General features: G+C 45.7%; 1 protein-coding gene across 1 annotated transcript; it reads left to right on the forward strand.

The window, feature by feature from the left end:
• Positions 1-4,584: 4,584 nt before the first annotated feature.
• Positions 4,585-6,199, forward strand: LOC108388403 (vomeronasal type-1 receptor 1-like). The gene has a single exon (XM_017646890.3). It carries the CDS (start codon positions 4,657-4,659, stop codon positions 5,560-5,562), a length of 906 nt encoding a protein of 301 aa, XP_017502379.3. The 5' UTR covers positions 4,585-4,656; the 3' UTR covers positions 5,563-6,199.
• Positions 6,200-18,056: the final 11,857 nt, after the last annotated feature.

Below are 18,056 nucleotides of genomic sequence, written 5' to 3' on the forward strand. Positions count from 1 at the left end.
TTCATTTGGTTTTGTTTTGTTTTCAGAGAAAACACATGTAAGTGAAACCAAACTTATAGGCGAACCTGCCCATCATTGAGAAAACACCACTGTGAGGACAGGATTCTGATCCAGTGAGTGTGATATGAGGAAACACTACTGAGCAGGTTTCTATTTCCTGATCAAAGTAAGAGGCGCTTGTACACACGTGAGTAAAGGTATTTGAAACCAGCCATGTCCGTGTCCTGAGGATTGAACTGTTGCTAAGTATTTGGTGGGACAGTCTCTGCCCTGATTCGAAATGCACATTCACCACAAAACACACCCCCCCAGTTCTAATTCAGCATGACAATAAAAGAGGGGCCACACCCATAACAAGAAAAGCATTCTCAGGATAGTGTGTTCTCTCCTTTTGAAATGGTTAAGCGCAGTTCCCAGGACATTTCTTAGGACAGGACCGCCTTCCCCCTGGTGGGATTGGGGCGCAGAGCAGTGAGGGGAGCAGGAGGGGGACCACGGCCACTGCACCCAGGAGGGAATCTCAGTGTCAAACTGTTAAGGAGCGAGGGCCGAGGACCCCAACCTCCTGGGACGACCAGCCCCCAGATCATATGCTGATGATCAGCGAGCTCGCCCTGTGGATCGCGTCTGGGACGGGGACAGACCCGGAGGGGAAGCCCAGGACACAGTGAGGGGGGCCCCTGTGCACTGCGTGTCTGCCACCCGGTTACCGCTTCCACCCTGACCGGATGCCCCCACGGGAACGGGAAACTTTCTCTCTGCTCAGCTGCTCACGGAGACTTTCCAGTAATTGCCAGCACTTGTCACTAATCGCCCGCCAGGCTGGAGGGTGACGGCACTGGGGTGGGATTCGCTGCTCGCTGGAGACGCCCTGAGCCTCCGAGCAGACGGTGTCTCCAGGACTAGCCAGGACGTGGTAAGGCGCCCCCGTGGGGACGTCAGGTCCGGGAGCCCCTGCCCTATAAGTACGGCCCCTCCTGACTGACGTCCCTGCAGAAGCTCAGGAGCAGAGCCTGCAGGTAGGTGCCTCCCCGCGGTCAGGGAGCCAGCAGGGAGGGGTCTCCCCAGGAAGGACACAGAGCCTGGCCGGGGGTCCCAGGATCGCACAGCGCCCATGCCAGGTGCACTGCTGCCCTTCCCAGACTGAATGGGCAGGAGGATGCTGGGCACACATTTTCCTCTTTGAAATCCCATGCAATGCAGTATCTCAGGGATATCTGCCCAGGTGTCTGTGGGATTCCTGTGTGTGTTGTGTTGTGTGTAAATGTTGCTCATGTATTTATGTCTGGATTTGAACTGGGAAACCGCCTGTGCTTCCTGAAGCTGAGGGGGCAGGCGGAGAATGAAGCGTTATAGAGAGATGAGAAGAGGTTTATTTTGAAAATGGTGTGAATGTTGGAAATAAGCCATGTACAGGGCTTTTATTTAATGAGAAATAGGAATTTGACCCATAAACTCTGCAATGACTAATTTCACTGTAGTTGAAAATATGGTGGAATGTGCCCTGGGCCAAGCACATCTGTCTGAATGTCTGTCCCCCCAAGATGCACACGTTGCAGTCACAGCCCCAGAGACGACAGGAGGCTAATGGGCAAACGGTGCTCACAGGACAGACACAACGGCCTTCAGTTTATTTTAGCAAAGCACAGCTGTGTCCTCAGCAAAGTGGAGGGAGGTAGGGCTTCAGAGTCCCCAGTTTTCTCCAGAACTGTTTGCACCCACTTGCCCAAGGACATGGGGAGTGACCTGCGCACGCTGTTCCCCGTGCCTGTGGGTGGAGATGGCCCCTGGGCAGCAGGCCCTGGGTGTGGGGTCCTGGGATGGCACGGGCCACCTTCCGTGGAGGCCCCTGGCTCTGGCTGTGCTGGGGCCCGTGTGACAGTGGGGCGGTGCTCAGGGTCTGTGCGGGGCATGCGTGTATGTCTGCCTTCTACCTGAATGGCTGGTGTAAAATGAAGCCCTGCGTGTGGGCGATGTGTGTGCCCATATTATGCACCACCTCAGTGTGACCAAAACCCTTCCCAGGGACCCTCAGCCCAGAGGAAGGTGCCTGGGCAACGTGGAGATGGGCAGGGGCCACCTGTGTTCTCGGGAGTCAGGGGCCTGGCCGGAGGCCAGAGGGTGTGTGGAATCAGGGCTGAGAGTCAGCTCTGCTCCCACAGAGGAGCTGACTGTCCACTCCAGAGATAATGGAGGTGCTCAGGCCACTGCAGTAAAGAGAGTCTGAGAAATGACAATTCCTAGGCGTCTGTCCAGCAGGGGCTGATCGGGGGAAGGCGGGGAGGCAGCCCTGGGGCCGTCAGGGCGGGTAAGGACGCTCAGCAAACAGGGAACCCCGGCTCACGCATCGCGGATGGTGTTACTTTGAGCGAACTCACTAAGATTAACAGTAGGAAATGTAAGTATTCTACTGTAACTCATTTTTCCCTTCCAACGCCCTCCTTTCTCTGTGTAGACCCGCCTCTGACCCACGGCATCTTCCTGCTCCAAAGGGCTTCCTGCACCGTCCTGCGCGGCAGGCCCAGGGCACCAAACCCCGTTTTCCTTTGAGCCTTTCCTTCTCCTTCGCTTCTGATGGATAATGTCACAGGGCCCAGAAACCACGTCGGTGGGGTTTTTGTCTCACCGCTAGTATTTCCCTCCACTCCCCTCTGCTCGCATGGTGTCCACGGAGCAATTGGATGTAAATCCTCTCCATGCTGTTTTGTAGGAAAGTTGTTTTTTTCTCTTACATTTTAAAGAAATGTTTTAATCCACAATGTCCCCCACGTTCCAATGTTATCTGTGGGGGGAGTTGAGGGGGTTTTGTTTTGTGCTGTTTTCTGTTTTCACTGCATTTCTCCTGCTTGGTGTCTGCAGGGCGTCCCTCGGCTCGGCTGCGGTGCTGACATCCCGGGGGGAATCCGCTGTCGCTGTGCGCTTGTGTGTCTCTGCTGCTCCTTCTCTGCAAGTCCAGCTATGCAGTTACCCCTCGGTGTTCATCCCACAGTCCGGGGATATTCCGACCTGGGTTTTCTCTCATCTCTCTTCTGTTTGTTTTCCAGTTTGGGAGTTTCTGTCAACACGTCCTTACACTCAGTGGTACGTGCCTCAGGCATCTTCAGTCTATGCACAGGCCCATCACAGGCCCTGTGGTTTCTCTTACAGTGTTTTGTTTTCTCCATCATTTTGTCTTGGTTGTTAGCCTTCCCTTCCTCTGCTCAGTTACCAGCCCTTCTCACGTGCTGTGTGCTTCACCCATCAGAGCTCATGGCATCTCAGTTACAGGTGCTTTAAACGTTGGTCTGATAATCTGACATTCCTCCACATCTGCACCTAAGGCGATTGCCGTGTTCCAAACCATTGTTACTGTGCCTTTTAGTCCGCCTTGTCACTGTTACTCCTGGTGGACCTGATGTGGAGGATTGAGGAACTTCTCTCATCATCCTTTCAGATGTGTGGGAGGTGTTGTGTGAAGGTACCACCTTTGCTGCTGGGATGAGGCTTCAGTGACTGGGGAGCGTGTGCCCCGGGGCTGTGAACTGCACAGGGACCTCTCAGCCTTGTCTCCTGTAGACAGGACAGGATGGCTACAGGGACTGGGCCTGGGTATCCCCTTCTCCAGGGCACTGGGCTCTGATCACACCCCAGCAGGTTAGGCCTCAGGCCGGAGTGTCCTGGGGGAAGGGCTTGTTGAGAAGAACTCAGCGCTCTCCTGTTTTTAAAAATCATCTTTCACCCGCTGTGAAAAAAGCCCAATTGGGAAGTTCTCTGATATTTACTGAGGGAACTGGTGCAACGCCTGGAGGTGAAACACACAAAATGAGCTCATCCCTTATTACTTGGTCTCCCTGGAGAATCTCGGTCTCAGACTTTGCACCCTGAGTCCCCAGCCCCTTGCAGACTACAGGGTGAGATTCCCTGCCCGTACCACAGCTCTGGTGGTGGTCTCCTCTCAGGGTCTCAGATCCAGGAAGTCTTGATGGCCTCTATTCACTTCCCCTCTTTCCCATCAACAAAGCAGTGATGCCCCAGGGGTCCTCAACTCTCTTACAGATCTGCGAATTTTCATATTTTTGGTTCTTAAACTATTGTTAGAATGTAGTGGTGACTTCTGAGCACATTACATGAAAAGCCAGATAGCAGAAATAGCTACTGATTTTGTAAACTTATTTTGTATCTGCTCACTCTATGGATTATGGTTCCAAAGTGTGTAATGAAATTAGTTTGATAATATTACAATCTCAGCAATATTTTTGAACTCTCCACTTCATGGTTGTAGGTGAGCCATCCGTACGATAGGCAGGTGACCTGGGTCTGTCAGGGGAGCAGCACGTGCCCTTGTCCCTTGGGGCACAGTCACACTTGGGACAGGCTATGGGCACCTATTGGACAGCAGCATGTGGAACACCACAGACGGTTCCTCATTAGAAGGACTGTACATTCTGGAAAACCAGAAAATAAAGTTAAATAAATACAAAATAATATTGTTGCAAACAGTAACTGGCATCAGGTGTATGTCCTCCAGGTAAAGCCATCTCTACAGAGGACGAAGTGTCTCCGTTTGCAGGAGAAGAAAGGGACAGGATCCTTCCCAATGCTGGTTATGTAAGAAGGCTGCTGACGTTACCACCAGCACAGCCCCCTCTGTCTCCGTGCCTCTCTGCAGCCCTCTCCATGCCTTTTCAGAAACATGTCCTAAGAGGCACAGGGAAAGTCACTCTGAAAACCACCTTTCTGGTACAGATTGGATTTGGGACGCTGGCCAATGTCACCCTCTTCTTCCATAATGTCTCGTCAGTCTTGAAATGCCGCAAGCAGAGACCCACACATGTGGTTCTCACCCACACGGCCTTGGCCAATCTCTTGGCTCTTCTCTCCTCTGGGATTCCCCACACAATGGCGGATTTTCTTTTGAGCAACTGCCTGTCCAGTCTTGGGTGTAAAGTTGTATATTATACACAGAGAGTGGCTCGCAGCTGCACCCTGTGCTGCACCTGTGTCCTGAGCACCTGCCAGTTCTTCACACTGTTCCCTGGGAGAGTGGAGTGGATGATGCTCAGGAAAACCCCCAAGGTCACTGGTCCTTCCTGCTGTGTCTGCTGGGTGTTTGCTGCCTTAACAAATACCTATATTCTCTTGAAAATCACTGATGCACAGAATACAGGAAATGATACCAACACACAGGGCAGGTGGTTCTGCTCATCTTCATTTACCAGGGCAGGTGTTGCCATCATGTTATTATGTCCAGATGCCATGTTTATTGGCCTCATGGTCTGGGCCAGCGGCTCCGTGGTGGGTCTCCTACGCAGACATCACCAGAGGGTGCAGCATATTCACACCCCCAAGGGCCCCCACAGCTGCCCCCCAGAGACCAGAGCCGCCCACACCATCCTGATGCTGGTGGTCACCTTCGTCGTCTTCTACATGATGAATTTGGTTTTTACTTTATACATCACTTTGTTTCTAGACCTTCAGCTCTGGTTGATACACACATGTAATGTTTTGGCTTTGTGTTTCCCCACTGTGAGCCCCTTCCTGCTGGTCCTTAGGGACCCCAGAACTCCCAGGCTTTGCTCTTGAATAGATAGAACCCACTGATGAGAGAGTAAAGAGATAGAAGTCAGCTTCTGTACCATCCCTGATTATATATGTACTAATCATTTACCTGTTAACCATTTTTATAATTTTGTCATGTTTAAAGTATACATAACCTCATAGTCATGACTTAACCATCTCTGAGTGCACATCATTGGCATTAAACACATTCCCTATGCCTGTGACCATCACCGCTGCCTATACCCAAGGGTTTTCATCATCCCCAAGCAACTGTGGACCCATTAAAACAGTACCTCCCATTTCCTCTCTTTCTCAGATGCCCCTAAACTCTTTGAGTCCCCAGTTCTTGCCGGTTCTAGGAACCCCATGTCAGTAGAATCATACAGCACTTGTCCTTCCGTGCCTTATCTCAGTAAGCAATAGTTTTCAAGGTCATTCCATGTTGCAGCATGTGTCTAGATTTTGGCTGTAATCTATTCCATGACATTTTGTTTATCCATTCATCTGCGCATGAGCACTTGGGTTGTTTCCACCTTTGACTATTGAAGATAGCCCTGCACTGAACATTGATGTACATACATCTGTCAAGTCCCTGCCTTGAATTCTTGTAGATATATACCTAGAGGGTGAAATTTCCATGTCAGATGGCACTTCTATGTTTAACCACTTGAGAAGTCAGAAACTTTTCCAAAGCTGCAGCATCATTTCACATTCCCACCAGCAATGCACAAGGGGGTCAGATTCTCCACATCCTCTCCAACACTTATTTTCCATTTTCCATCCTAGCAGGTGTGCAGTAGTATCTCATTCTGGTTTTGATTTGCATTTCCCTGGTGATTAGTGATGTGGCACATCTTTTCATGTGTCTGTTGGACAACTGTATGTCTTTTCGGGAAAATGTCTCTTCAGATCCTCTGCCCATTTTTAAAATTGTATTATTTGTTTTTTGGTGTTGTTGAGTTGTACAAGTTCTTCGTATATTTTTGTTATTAGTCTCTTCTCAGATGAGTTATTTGCAAATACCTCTCCCTCTCAATAGCTGCCTTTTCATTTGTTGATGGTTTTCTTGAAGCTTTTAAGTTTGATGTCGTCCCAGTTGCTGATTTTTGCCTTTGCTGCTTTTGCTGTCTGTGTCACATCCAATAAATCATTGCAAGGACCAATGTCAAGGAGCTTCTACTGTATGTTTTCTTCTGAGAATTTCATGTCATCAGGTCTTATGTTTAAGTCTTTAATCCATTTTGAGTTACGTTTTGTGAGTGTTGTAAGGTAGGGGCCTGATTTTTCTGCATGTGTTTATCTTATTTTCCAACACAACATGTTGAAGAGTCTACCCTTTAGGGAGTGTCTTTGGCTCGCTTGTCAAATATATTGACCATACGTGTGAGAGTTTATTCTGGGCTCTCTATTCTCCTCTGTGAATGCGTTTTTATGCTAGCACCATGCTGTTTTAGTTTCTATAGGTTTGTAGTATATTTTGAAACCCCCAAGTTTGATACCTCCAGGTGTGTTCTTCTTTCTCATGATTGCTTTGGCTATTTGTGTTTTTTTGTGGTTTCACACAAACTTCAGGAATATTTCACTATTTCTATGAAAGGTATCAGTGGAATTTTGATCCGGATTTCAGTGAATCTATAAATTAAGTTTGGCTGGTATAGACACTTTACTGATATTAATCGTCCCAATCCAGGAACACACTCTTTCTCTCCATTTGGTTGCTTTCTCCCTATTGTTTCATCAAGGTCGTGGAGTTTTCATTGTACAGTTTTCATTTTCTTAAATGTACTCTCAAGTAGTTCATTATTTTTGATGCTACTGTGGGATAGTTTTCTTCCTTTTTCTCAGATATTCTGTTGTCAATGTATAGAAATGCAACTGGTTTCTGTATGTGACTTTATATCCTACAATGTTATTGAATCCATGGATCAGCTCCCACAGTGTTGTTCTGCGTCAGTCCTGAGGGTTTTCTGTATAGAAGAGCGTATCATCCTCAGACAGAGACGGTCTCACTTCCTCCCTTCAGACATGGACGGATGTCATTCCTTCATCCTGCCCACCTGCTCTCGCTGGGGCTCCTTTGAGTAAGAGTGGCGGGAGGGGTGCCCCTGACCTGTCCCTGGTCTCAGAGGACAGGCTCTCAGCTTTCCACCGTCCAGTATGTCAGCTGTGGGTGTGTCATATGTGGCCTTTACGGTGCTGCGGTATGGGCCTTCTGTACCCAATTTCTTGAGGGTTTTAATCATGAAAGGATGTTGTATTTTATACACCAACACGTCTGTGTACAACTCCCAGGTCCCTGGGTACAGCATCGGGACAACAGTGCCTGTTGATTCCATCTTCGTAGTTCTTAAAGCTATAAAGGAGATCCTGTCAGTTATTACAGGCTGTGACCCATTGTTCATTTACAGTTTATTCCAAAAGGCATACGTGGGATACTGGAGAATAACCCTCTCTCCAGCCTTTCCAACAGTTCTGTGGGCACTTAAGATCTTTGCAAGGATCTTAAATCAATGGAGAAAATAAACAATTCATAAGAAACTACACAACTAATAAGCAACGGGAGACAACTGGGCACATTGCTGGCACTGTCACCTACAGCTGAGTGCCAAGGTGGTCAGAGGGCCTCCTGAGTCACACTGGGAGGCCCGTGGGGGACGCCCTGGACATCACGGCCCGGGGAACCAGGAGAGTCCTTGAGGGGAGTCGTTCAGGGTCCGACCCTGAGAGACACCGTGGCCGGACCCTGCTGTGACTCCTTAGTCATCACACGCTCTTTAAGAAAAGACTTTATTATGTATTAAAATAATAACAAACCTAAGGGAGCTTGGAAAATAGAATGTGGATTCCTGAGTGAAGGAGCACATACCGACGTGGTTCTCACGGGTCTGGGGTAGAAAGTGAAGATTTTAATAATTAAAGGATCAGAAGAGGGTGAAGGAGGGGAAAGCAGATCGGGACGGGAAAGGAGAGTCACGAAGGGAGAAGCGGGGGTGTCTGAAGGCAGAGACTCGGGGGCCAGGAGGATTCTGGGGCCCAGTGAGGCAAGGGGGTGCTGTGGGGCGGACGAGCAAGCGCCCTGTAGTGTCCCACCCACCAGGCAGACCTCAGCTGCTTCCCGGGCCGCACACGCCCAGAGCTGGGGAGGCCCTGTGCCCGCCCAGGGCCGCTGCTGGCCGGGGCGCTGCCTGCCTGGCCTCCTGCCGCAGACCTCTTCTCCCCCCAGGCCTCTGTGCCGTCCAACCCATGACCGTTCGCCCCCAGGACTCTCCTGGGCCCACGCTGCCCACGGCCGGAATGGGCACCCAGTCAGCTCAGCCCTCAGGAGACCCATCCAGCTGACCCCAAACTTGGGGCATCTGGTCAACTCAGTAACACTTTCATTCTTGCGATCGGGTGAGTACATACGTACTTTCCAATTAGGGGTTTTGTTTTCTTTGGGCAAATTCCCAGCAGTGGAATTACTGGGTCATATGGTAGTTCTATTTTTAGCTTTTTGAGGAACTTCCATAATGTTTTCCGTAGTGGCTACACCGATTTGTGTTCCCACCAACAATGCACAAGGGTTCCCTCTTCTCCACATCCTCTCCAAAACTTGCTATTTCTTATCTCAGTAGTAGCCAGTCTGACTGGTATGAGGCGATACCTCTTTGTGGTTTTGATTGGTATTTCCCTCATGATTAGTTGTTGAGTATCTTTTCATGTATCTGTTGGTCATCTGTATGTTGTCTTTGTAAAAATGTCTATTTGGATTCTCTGCCTGTTTTTTATTTGAAGTACTCTTTTGGTGTTGAGTCGTACAATAATTGGATATATATATATATCATTTGAAAATACCTTTTCTCATTTAGTAGGTTGTCTTTTCATTTTTTTGATGGCTTCATTTTCTGTGCAGAAGTTTTTTCGTTTGATGTAGTCCCATTTCCCTAGGTTGGTAAGGCATATACAGAAAAATATTCAAGAGTCTACTGCCTATCTTTTCTTCTATGAGTTTATAGTTTCAGGTCATCTATTTAGGAAACTGATACCACGTTTTGCTGGTAATAAAATTTGACCTTTCAAGCCAAAATTATAACTGTGAAAAACTGGTATCCACCACAATACGTTATCTATTTTCCCCATACCGACTTTTCCAGTGAGATAAATGAAGGTATTATAGAAAAGGCTTTAAAATATTATATAATAAAATATGGAAACATTTAGAAGATCTGCATACTCGGTGAACTAATATTTCCCAAATGACTAATGCAAGATGTTATACAATTGTCCATGAGTAAAGAACCTATTCAAATGCAAGACTGCCCTATAAGTTTTATGTAACAGAGATCATTGATCTGATTTCTGATTGTACATTGCAGCCAACCATGAAGAACTTGCCATATCCACAGACTCACTGCAACCTGTAAAAAAAATTCAATGTCATTCTTTACAGAAATAGAAAAAACTGTCCTATAATTTGTATGAATTTACAAAATGCCCTGAAGAGCCCAAGCAATCTTTTTTTGTCTTTGTCCCAAGCAATCTTGAGAAAGAACAAAGCTGGGGGGATCACACATTCTCATTTCAAAATATATTACAAAGCTAATGTAATCAAAACAGTATAGTACTGACTTTAAAACAGACATATAGACCAGTGGAATAGAAGAGAGAACACAGAAAAAATTCACACATTTATGGCCAGCTAATTTCCCACCAGGGTGCCAAGAACACACAGTGTGGAAAAGACAGTCTCTTCAATAAATGGTGATGGGAAAACTGAAGAGCAGAGTCGGACCTGTATCTCACATCACATAAAAAAGTCAACTCAGAATGACTTAGTGACTTAAATGTGACACCTGAAACTCAAAGCCCGAGAAGGGAACATGAGGAAAAAACTTCTTGACACTGGTCTTGGCAATGACTTTTTGGATATGACACTGAAAGCACAGGTAACAAAAGCAAAATAGACAAGCGGGGCTGCATCAAACTGGAGAGCTTTCAGACAGCAAAGGAAACAATGGAGTGAAAAGGCGACCCACAGAGGGGGAGCGAATACATGCAGAACTCATATCTGATAAGGGGTTAATATCCAAAACACACAAGGAACTAGCAAGCAGCAATGAAACGGCAAACAACAAACAAACAAACAACCCAATTTAAAAAGGAGAAAAGGACCTGAATAAGCATTTCTCCAAAGGTGACGTACAAATGTCTGACAGGTACATAAAAAGGTGGTCCACGTCACTACTCACCAGCAAAACACAAATCAAAACCTCAGTGAGATATTACCTCACACCTGTTAGGATGGTTATTAAAAAAAGAGACAAGTATTGGCAAGGGTGTGGGGAAAAGAGACCCCTTACATCCTGCTGGAGGGAATGTAAGTTGGTGCAGCCTCCATGAAAAACAATACTTATAATCCAGAAAAGGATTTTCAGCTCCTAAGAACTCTAAAACCTGTCCAACTTGAAGAACCCCGAAACCTACCTAATTTATTCCCCTTCATCCCTGAGTCCATCTTAGATACAGTAGCTCCAAATGCTTAGAAATGGGGTTCCACAAGTATGGCGTCAGAGCTGGAAAAGTTATTCAAGGATTCCCAGTTTCCATGTCCCTTTTTTGAAAGAAATAGTAAACGGGAGAGGGCTTTCCGAGATCAGACCGCACATTTCCCTACAGCTTAGGGCGAGGTCACCTTGAGTTCCATGGGACACTCTCGCCGGTCTGTGAGCAGAGAGGGTGAGATCCAGGACCAGGTACCAGTTAAGGCATAAGCGGATCAGGGACGAGAGAGCTGACACGGCAGCACAAAGGAAGAAAGGTGAGATACAGGCTTCTTTCAAAAGATACCCTTTTGACGACTCTACTAGCTGTGAAAGGACCGTGGGGCTTCGATTCATTTCCCCCAATTCATATTGCCCACTGATAAAGGAATCGTACTTCATACTTTTTCTCCATGCATTTGGACCTTTTATTACTTCATATGATGTTTTCATTACTCTTGGGAACAGTGTAAGAAGTGGTTGACTTGATCGAGTCACAGAACAATAGGAATGACACGCCAAAATTCGACTTTTCCTGCATCTGGGTCAGACACGTTTTATGAATATGATTGAAGGCATTTCTGACACACTATGGTTCGAGCCTAAACTTTCTGGGCATGTGGAAACAGATGAAATGCCAAGTAAAGTTGGGTATCATTGAAACTGACAGAGCGAACATGTATCACCAAGATCACCGCTGTCTTTCCTGCCTTCCTTGTTAGCCCAAGATGGATCCGTGAAGACCAGTCTGGTATTTTCCTCTTTTGCCGTCATCAGCAACTTCATGGTTTTTGCATGCATGTAATTTATTTGAAGTCTGAGAAAATACCCAGGGAAGGTTCTCGTAATGTCACATGCTCTGCTTCAACTTTGTTGCGTCAGTGACTCATCCCCATGCATCATTCTTTGGGAATTCTTGGGAGTCTTGCATCTGGGAGGCTGCCTCTGAGGAGGAGGGAAACCTTCTCTAGACTCAAAGCCGTCACTATGGTAGATAGAAAACTCTCCATTATGCTTTGGAGCATGAGGCAAGAAGCCCAGCGGAAGAGTAGTTTGAAGTTAATGGTGACCATTGACACTGGGCACTCAATGCTTTACATGCATATATCAATACACCCTCACAATGCATGAAACCATCAATGCCGTTATAGACTACAGCACTGAGGGTCAAACTTTTATCTAAAATATGTGTATATGGCTAGAGAACAGAGGGGCACTTACTCCAGGGCCCATGCTCATACATTTGATTCAGTCTCTTCAAATCAAGGACAGGGATTCATAGTCATATTTCATTTGTGCCCCCTATAGATGTGAATGTCCCAGTTAGCATGTAGGTAAAAATATCTTTACAACCTGAAATATATTCATTTCTTCCATTTGATTTTATTGAATGCCCGGGTGCCAGGATACAACACCGAAGTGAGGGAACAGTCCCTGCCACCAGGGAACTTATATTCTAGTGGAAGGAGATGCAATAATCAGAATAAACATATTCTATGGTATATAAGAAGATGAGAAAAGCCTTGGGGAAAAATAAAGAGCAGAACGAATATAAGAAAGCGTGCAGTGTTTGAGGGGGCCCTTCTATGCATCTCAAAGTTTTGCTCAATATCCATATTTGTAAAAAAGTATTTAGAGAAGATAAGGGAAAACAACTCATATGGAGTCCTAAGTACACTGAGTTTGTGATCTAATTTAAACTGCCAGAGTTCTAAGATAAACATCCCCATGTTCCAGTTGATTAAACTGGGGGCACCTGAGAAATGAATCGCCCTCTCTGCACCTGATCAATGGTAAAAATCCAGCATGTTTGTACTTTGTGTCTAGTTGAATGTTCAGAAACATGAAAATTGTTTTCCTTTAAGAAAACAAAGCGGTTGTTCAAAATAGTCTCAAAAACTCCTAGAAATAAAAAAAAAAGGAAAGGACCTTATATTGGTCTTGGTAAAGATTTTATGGATAGCACACTATGGGCAAAAAAGCAAAAGAAAAGTGAGAATTCATCAAACAAAAAATTTCCTTACAGCGAAAGAAACAACCCACAAAATGAAAAGGCAACCTATGGAATGGGAGAAAATATTTGTCAACTCTGTGCTAAGGGGTTAATACCCAAATATGTAAAGAATTCATACAGCTCAAGAGCAAAAATAATCTGACTTAAAAGTAGACATTTTTCCAAGGAAGATATTTGAATTCCCAACAAGCACGTGAAAAGGTGCTCAGCATCACAGATGAGCAGGGAAATGCGGATCAAAGCCACAGGGAGACGCTGCCCCCCACCTTTCAGGAATGAGACACAAAGGCTCAAGAACACAGTATCTGAAATGGGACATGCAATGGAGAGATTGAAAAGCAGATTAGATGAAGTACAGGAGACAGTAAATGAAATAAAAATTAGAGAACAGGACTACAAAGAAGCTGAGGCATAGAGAGAGAGAAAAGGATGTCTTGTCAAAAAGACAAGAGATCAAGTGTTGGTGAGGATGTGGAGAAAAGGTAACCCCTCTACACTGTTGGTGGGAATGTAAATTGGTGCAGAGATATGGAAAACAATATGGAAGTCCGATAAAAGTTAAAAATACAACTACCATATGATCCAGCAATCTGCTTCTGGGTATATACTCGAAGGAAATGAATCAGTATCTCAAAGAGACATCTGCACCCCCATGTTCACTGCAGCATTACTGACAATACCCAAGACATGGAAACACCCAAGTGTGCATCAACAGATGAATGGATAATGATGTCACACACACACACTGAACTATTATTCATCCATAGAAAGAAAGAAATCCTGCCGTTTGAGACAACATAGATGGACCTCGAGGGCATCATGCTAAGTGAGAAGTCAGACAAAGACAAGTACTGTATGATCTCACTCATATGTGAAATTTAGAAAAACTGAACTCATAGAAACAGAGCAGCATGGTGGTTGCCAGGGGCTGAGGGTGGGGAGAATGGTTGAAGATGGGTGAAGAGTACAGATTTCCATTTGTAAGGTGAATAAGTTCTTCGGTATGTAATGTACAATGTGATGACTATAGTTCACAATACTGTATTGCATTCTTGAAATTTGCTAAGAGTAGATCTTAAGAGTTCTCACCACACACATGGAAAAATTGTAACAATGTAAGGTGATGGATATGTTAACTAACTTACTGTGGTTATCATTTCACAACATATCAAGTCATTACCCTGCACACCTAAACTTATACAATGTTATATGTCAGTCATATCTCAATAAATCTGGGGGAAAATACTGACCCAATGAAAACCTGAAAAAAGAAAACAAAGCAGGTAGAAATGGAATGCTAAATATTGTCCGTTTCTAGATCCATGGACACAGTGTGAATGGAAATTGTGGTTGGCAGCCTCTGAGATGATTTGCAATGATCCTCACCTATAGTGGTCGCTCTTGAGTAGAGGTGGGACCTGTTCTAGCCCCTAACCAATAGGCAGAGTGATGAGATGACCGTCCCTTGGCGAGCTTACATAAGAATGTTCCTGCTGCCTTGCTAACAAGCTACTGCCCTGCAGAATTTAATGAAGTAAGCGTCCGTCTTAGAGAGGCCCACATAGCAAGGCCCTGAGGGTCACTTCCAATCAACAGCCATCTAGGTACTAAGGCCCTCAGTCCAATGCCCCAACAGGAGTAAGCTTTTCAACAACACATGGGCCTCCAGGTAGACTATTTCCTAGTCAAGCCTTAAGATGTGACCTCAGCCATGGGTGTCATCTTGATTGCACTCTTGTGAATGACCTCAAAGAAGAGGATCAGCTAATTTGTGACTGGATTCCCAATCCACACAGATTGAGATAATAAACATGTGCTGCTAAGCCTTGAGTTTGTGGTAATTTGTTCTGCAGCAATAGTTACCTGATACAGAAAGGAGGAGAATCTGGGCTTTATAAGAAGGAATTGAAGACCCAGGATTTGGAGCTACACAATGGCAGGCTGAGAAATGAACCTTTTTTCCTTTTCTAGAAATAACAGATGCATCCAAACAGGGGAAGGTAGGAAGACAGAAAATACATAAATATACAATAATTTTAATCCCATGTCAGGTACAAGTAATAGAATTGTTCGTTTTTACTTATCATGACCGGGTCCTAGGTTCTAAGCATTCTACATGTAGTGTTAATCTCCCAACAAAGACTGTTCTAACTATTTATTAGGTATCTGTAGCTGACACTGGGAGTCATCAGCATCTCATGTGCCCTGAACCATCTCACCACAGAATTTTCCCCATCACTTTACGAAAAGAGCATCCGTCTTGCGCAGCTGTGCAGAGTATACAGTCTGTGTGTCCTAAGCCCTCAAGAAAAGTGCAGTTTCTTCATCACCCAGCTCATCTCCAAGCAAACTGAGATTTTCGGAGTTTTGCTGCTGCTAAGAACGGAAGCAAGAGACTCACGGCAGGCCCGGTAACATGCACTCCTCTAGCTCTTAGCAGGACGCGCGTGAGGGAGACGGGACCCAGTCCCTGGGGAGAAGTGGCCGGCAGAGCACACAGGTATGGACTGGATGTTCACCAAACACCCTCCTCACAAGGTTCAGTAAACGTGAATCTACCAGCGAGTACAGCAGCGCCTCCAACCCCAGACCGTGCTCCCTGAGAGTTCTCATTCCCCAGCCCACCTCCTTTGGTATTAACCCTTCTTCGGCTTCTCCAAACTCCAGAGAGGGAGCTTCCCCACCAGATACCTAACCAATGTTCTCTAACTTGCATTTCGGATGTCTCAAAGCATTACACAACAGCTCGACCCCTGCAGCCCCTATATTATTGCTTGCAAGCTCCAGGATCCTGAGGGTCAGATTGTCACTCAAAGCTGAGGCAGTATCTGCACAGACACCACTTTGACAAAACAGCCATTCAGCCTGCAAAAGATATACATGAGCTGGAACCACGACCACCTGTCTCAAAGTGGAAAGTGTTCCTGGCCTCATCTCATGGCATCAACAAAGACGTGACTATGAGAAAAAGAGTAACAGTCACGTACGTAGACCATTTATAACAAACCAGGCTGCATTCAAAGCTCTAAATGTGTATCAACTCACAGCAGCCACAGGACCCTTACCATCTGGGTTTATAAACAGGGAAACCAAGTCCAGAATGCTTTAGCAGTTTTGTCCAAAGATGCAGCTAGCTGGGTACAGATATCATTTCTAATCCATGTTTCTGTGATAATGAACTTGAGGTCAGCTGAGTTACTTTAGACAACCTCTTCCGATGTTCATTTTTCTACCTCCCAGTACTCACGTCAAAAACCAGCGTCGCTGTGGAAACTGAACGAACTGTCTTTATAACAAAGGGGACTGCACCACCTCCTCCCACTTGAGGTGCAGGCCCTGTCCACTGCGAAGATGCTCCTTTTTGCTCCCGTGTGATCCCCCACGTCGTGTCACCTCTCCCACACCTTCATCTACTACGGCTCTACTGACTGCCTCAACACACCGGCCTCCCGACTGTATCCTGAGCAAGCAGAGTGTCCCATCCTCACGCCTTCACACTGGCTGTGCATTCTCCTTGAAAGCAGCCCTCTATTCATCCGTGTGACGCAGTCCCTTACCTCCTCCAAGGACGTTCAAATTTCTCCTTGTCACTGAGGGTTATACTTGCTGATATTGCTTAAGATGGCCACGCCCTGCCATCAGCTCTTCTGATCACATGTCCTGATCAACTTCAAAAAACAAACCGAAAAAGTCCATAGCAATTATTACTGTCCGATGTGGGAGTTGACAACCATTTCCTATAAAGAGCCAGATACTACATATTTACGGCTTTGTGGGCCATGCAGTCTCTGTCACCATAACTCAACTTTGCTATGGTAACACAAAAGCATGCATAGACATGTGGATCAATGTTTGTGTTCCAATAAAACTTTACTTACACAACAGGTAGATGGCCAGCTTCGTCCCCTGGGCCATCGTTTCCTGGCCCCCGGTCTGGCATGACACACAGCTTTCTTATGTCTTGATTTCCTGTTTCCCCCATAGCCAGTACAAAATCCATTACGACATGAATATTTGTTTTGTTTACTGATTCACTGAACCACGTTAGAAGCCCAACTGACAGTACACATTCAGTGATTATTTATTGAATACTTAGATATTGAGCAGTTACTAGAAAATTCCAATTTTATTCATTCAGTAGTTTTGGAGCATTAACAATGTTCCAATCAGTATGATGATTTTAGAATAAAGATAATATGCATCTGTGCTTTCAAACTCAAACGGACCTGTGATAAACAAACACAGTTTTATATGCCCTGCAAGACCTCAGAGAAGAGGCCCCAACACAGGAAGGGGTAGGCAACGGAAGGAATGGAAAGTCACACTCAAGGGGATTTGTTAAGGACGACAGAGAGTGTGTGGGGTCTACAGGAGAAGACAGCAACCTGCAGTCCATGAGCCAACTTCCTGAACTTGCAAATAAAGTTTTATCGAAACACAGCCATACTCATTAATTCATATATCATCTGCAGTTGCTCTTGGGGCACAACAGCTGAGCTGAGTAGTCACAACAGAGAACATGGCCCACATAGCTCCAAATATTTACTCTCTAACAGAAAAAGTTTGCTGATCCCCGGTCTACAGCATTAAGTCTATTTACTTCAAACCGCTGAGCACAAAGGAAAGGCTAGAGTTAAAAAAAACAAGAGTTATTTTTCCAAAGGCAGGTCCTTATAGACTTCCATGCCAGAGGAAGCAAAATTATAGAAATAAAAGATTTCCTCAGAATCTTCTATGTTTTCCTTGACCTGTCTATCCCCACCAAAATGAAGTAAGAAACAAACAAACAGGAATTTAATTAAGTTGGTTGCTCTGACCAAGTCTCCTGGTGCCCCAGCTCAGGAGCTCCCAGCCCATAGTGCTGCTGTCTTCTGAACAGGACATACCTTTATGATCTAGATTTCTCCTTTCTGAGCCAAAAAGAAAAAACAGACATTTGAGGAAAAGGACATTTTCAAAGAACCCCTTCAAAGAATTTAAAAGTT

The sequence above is a fragment of the Manis javanica genome, chromosome 17 (assembly GCF_040802235.1).
Source record: "Manis javanica isolate MJ-LG chromosome 17, MJ_LKY, whole genome shotgun sequence".
Taxonomy (NCBI): Eukaryota; Metazoa; Chordata; class Mammalia; order Pholidota; family Manidae; genus Manis; species Manis javanica.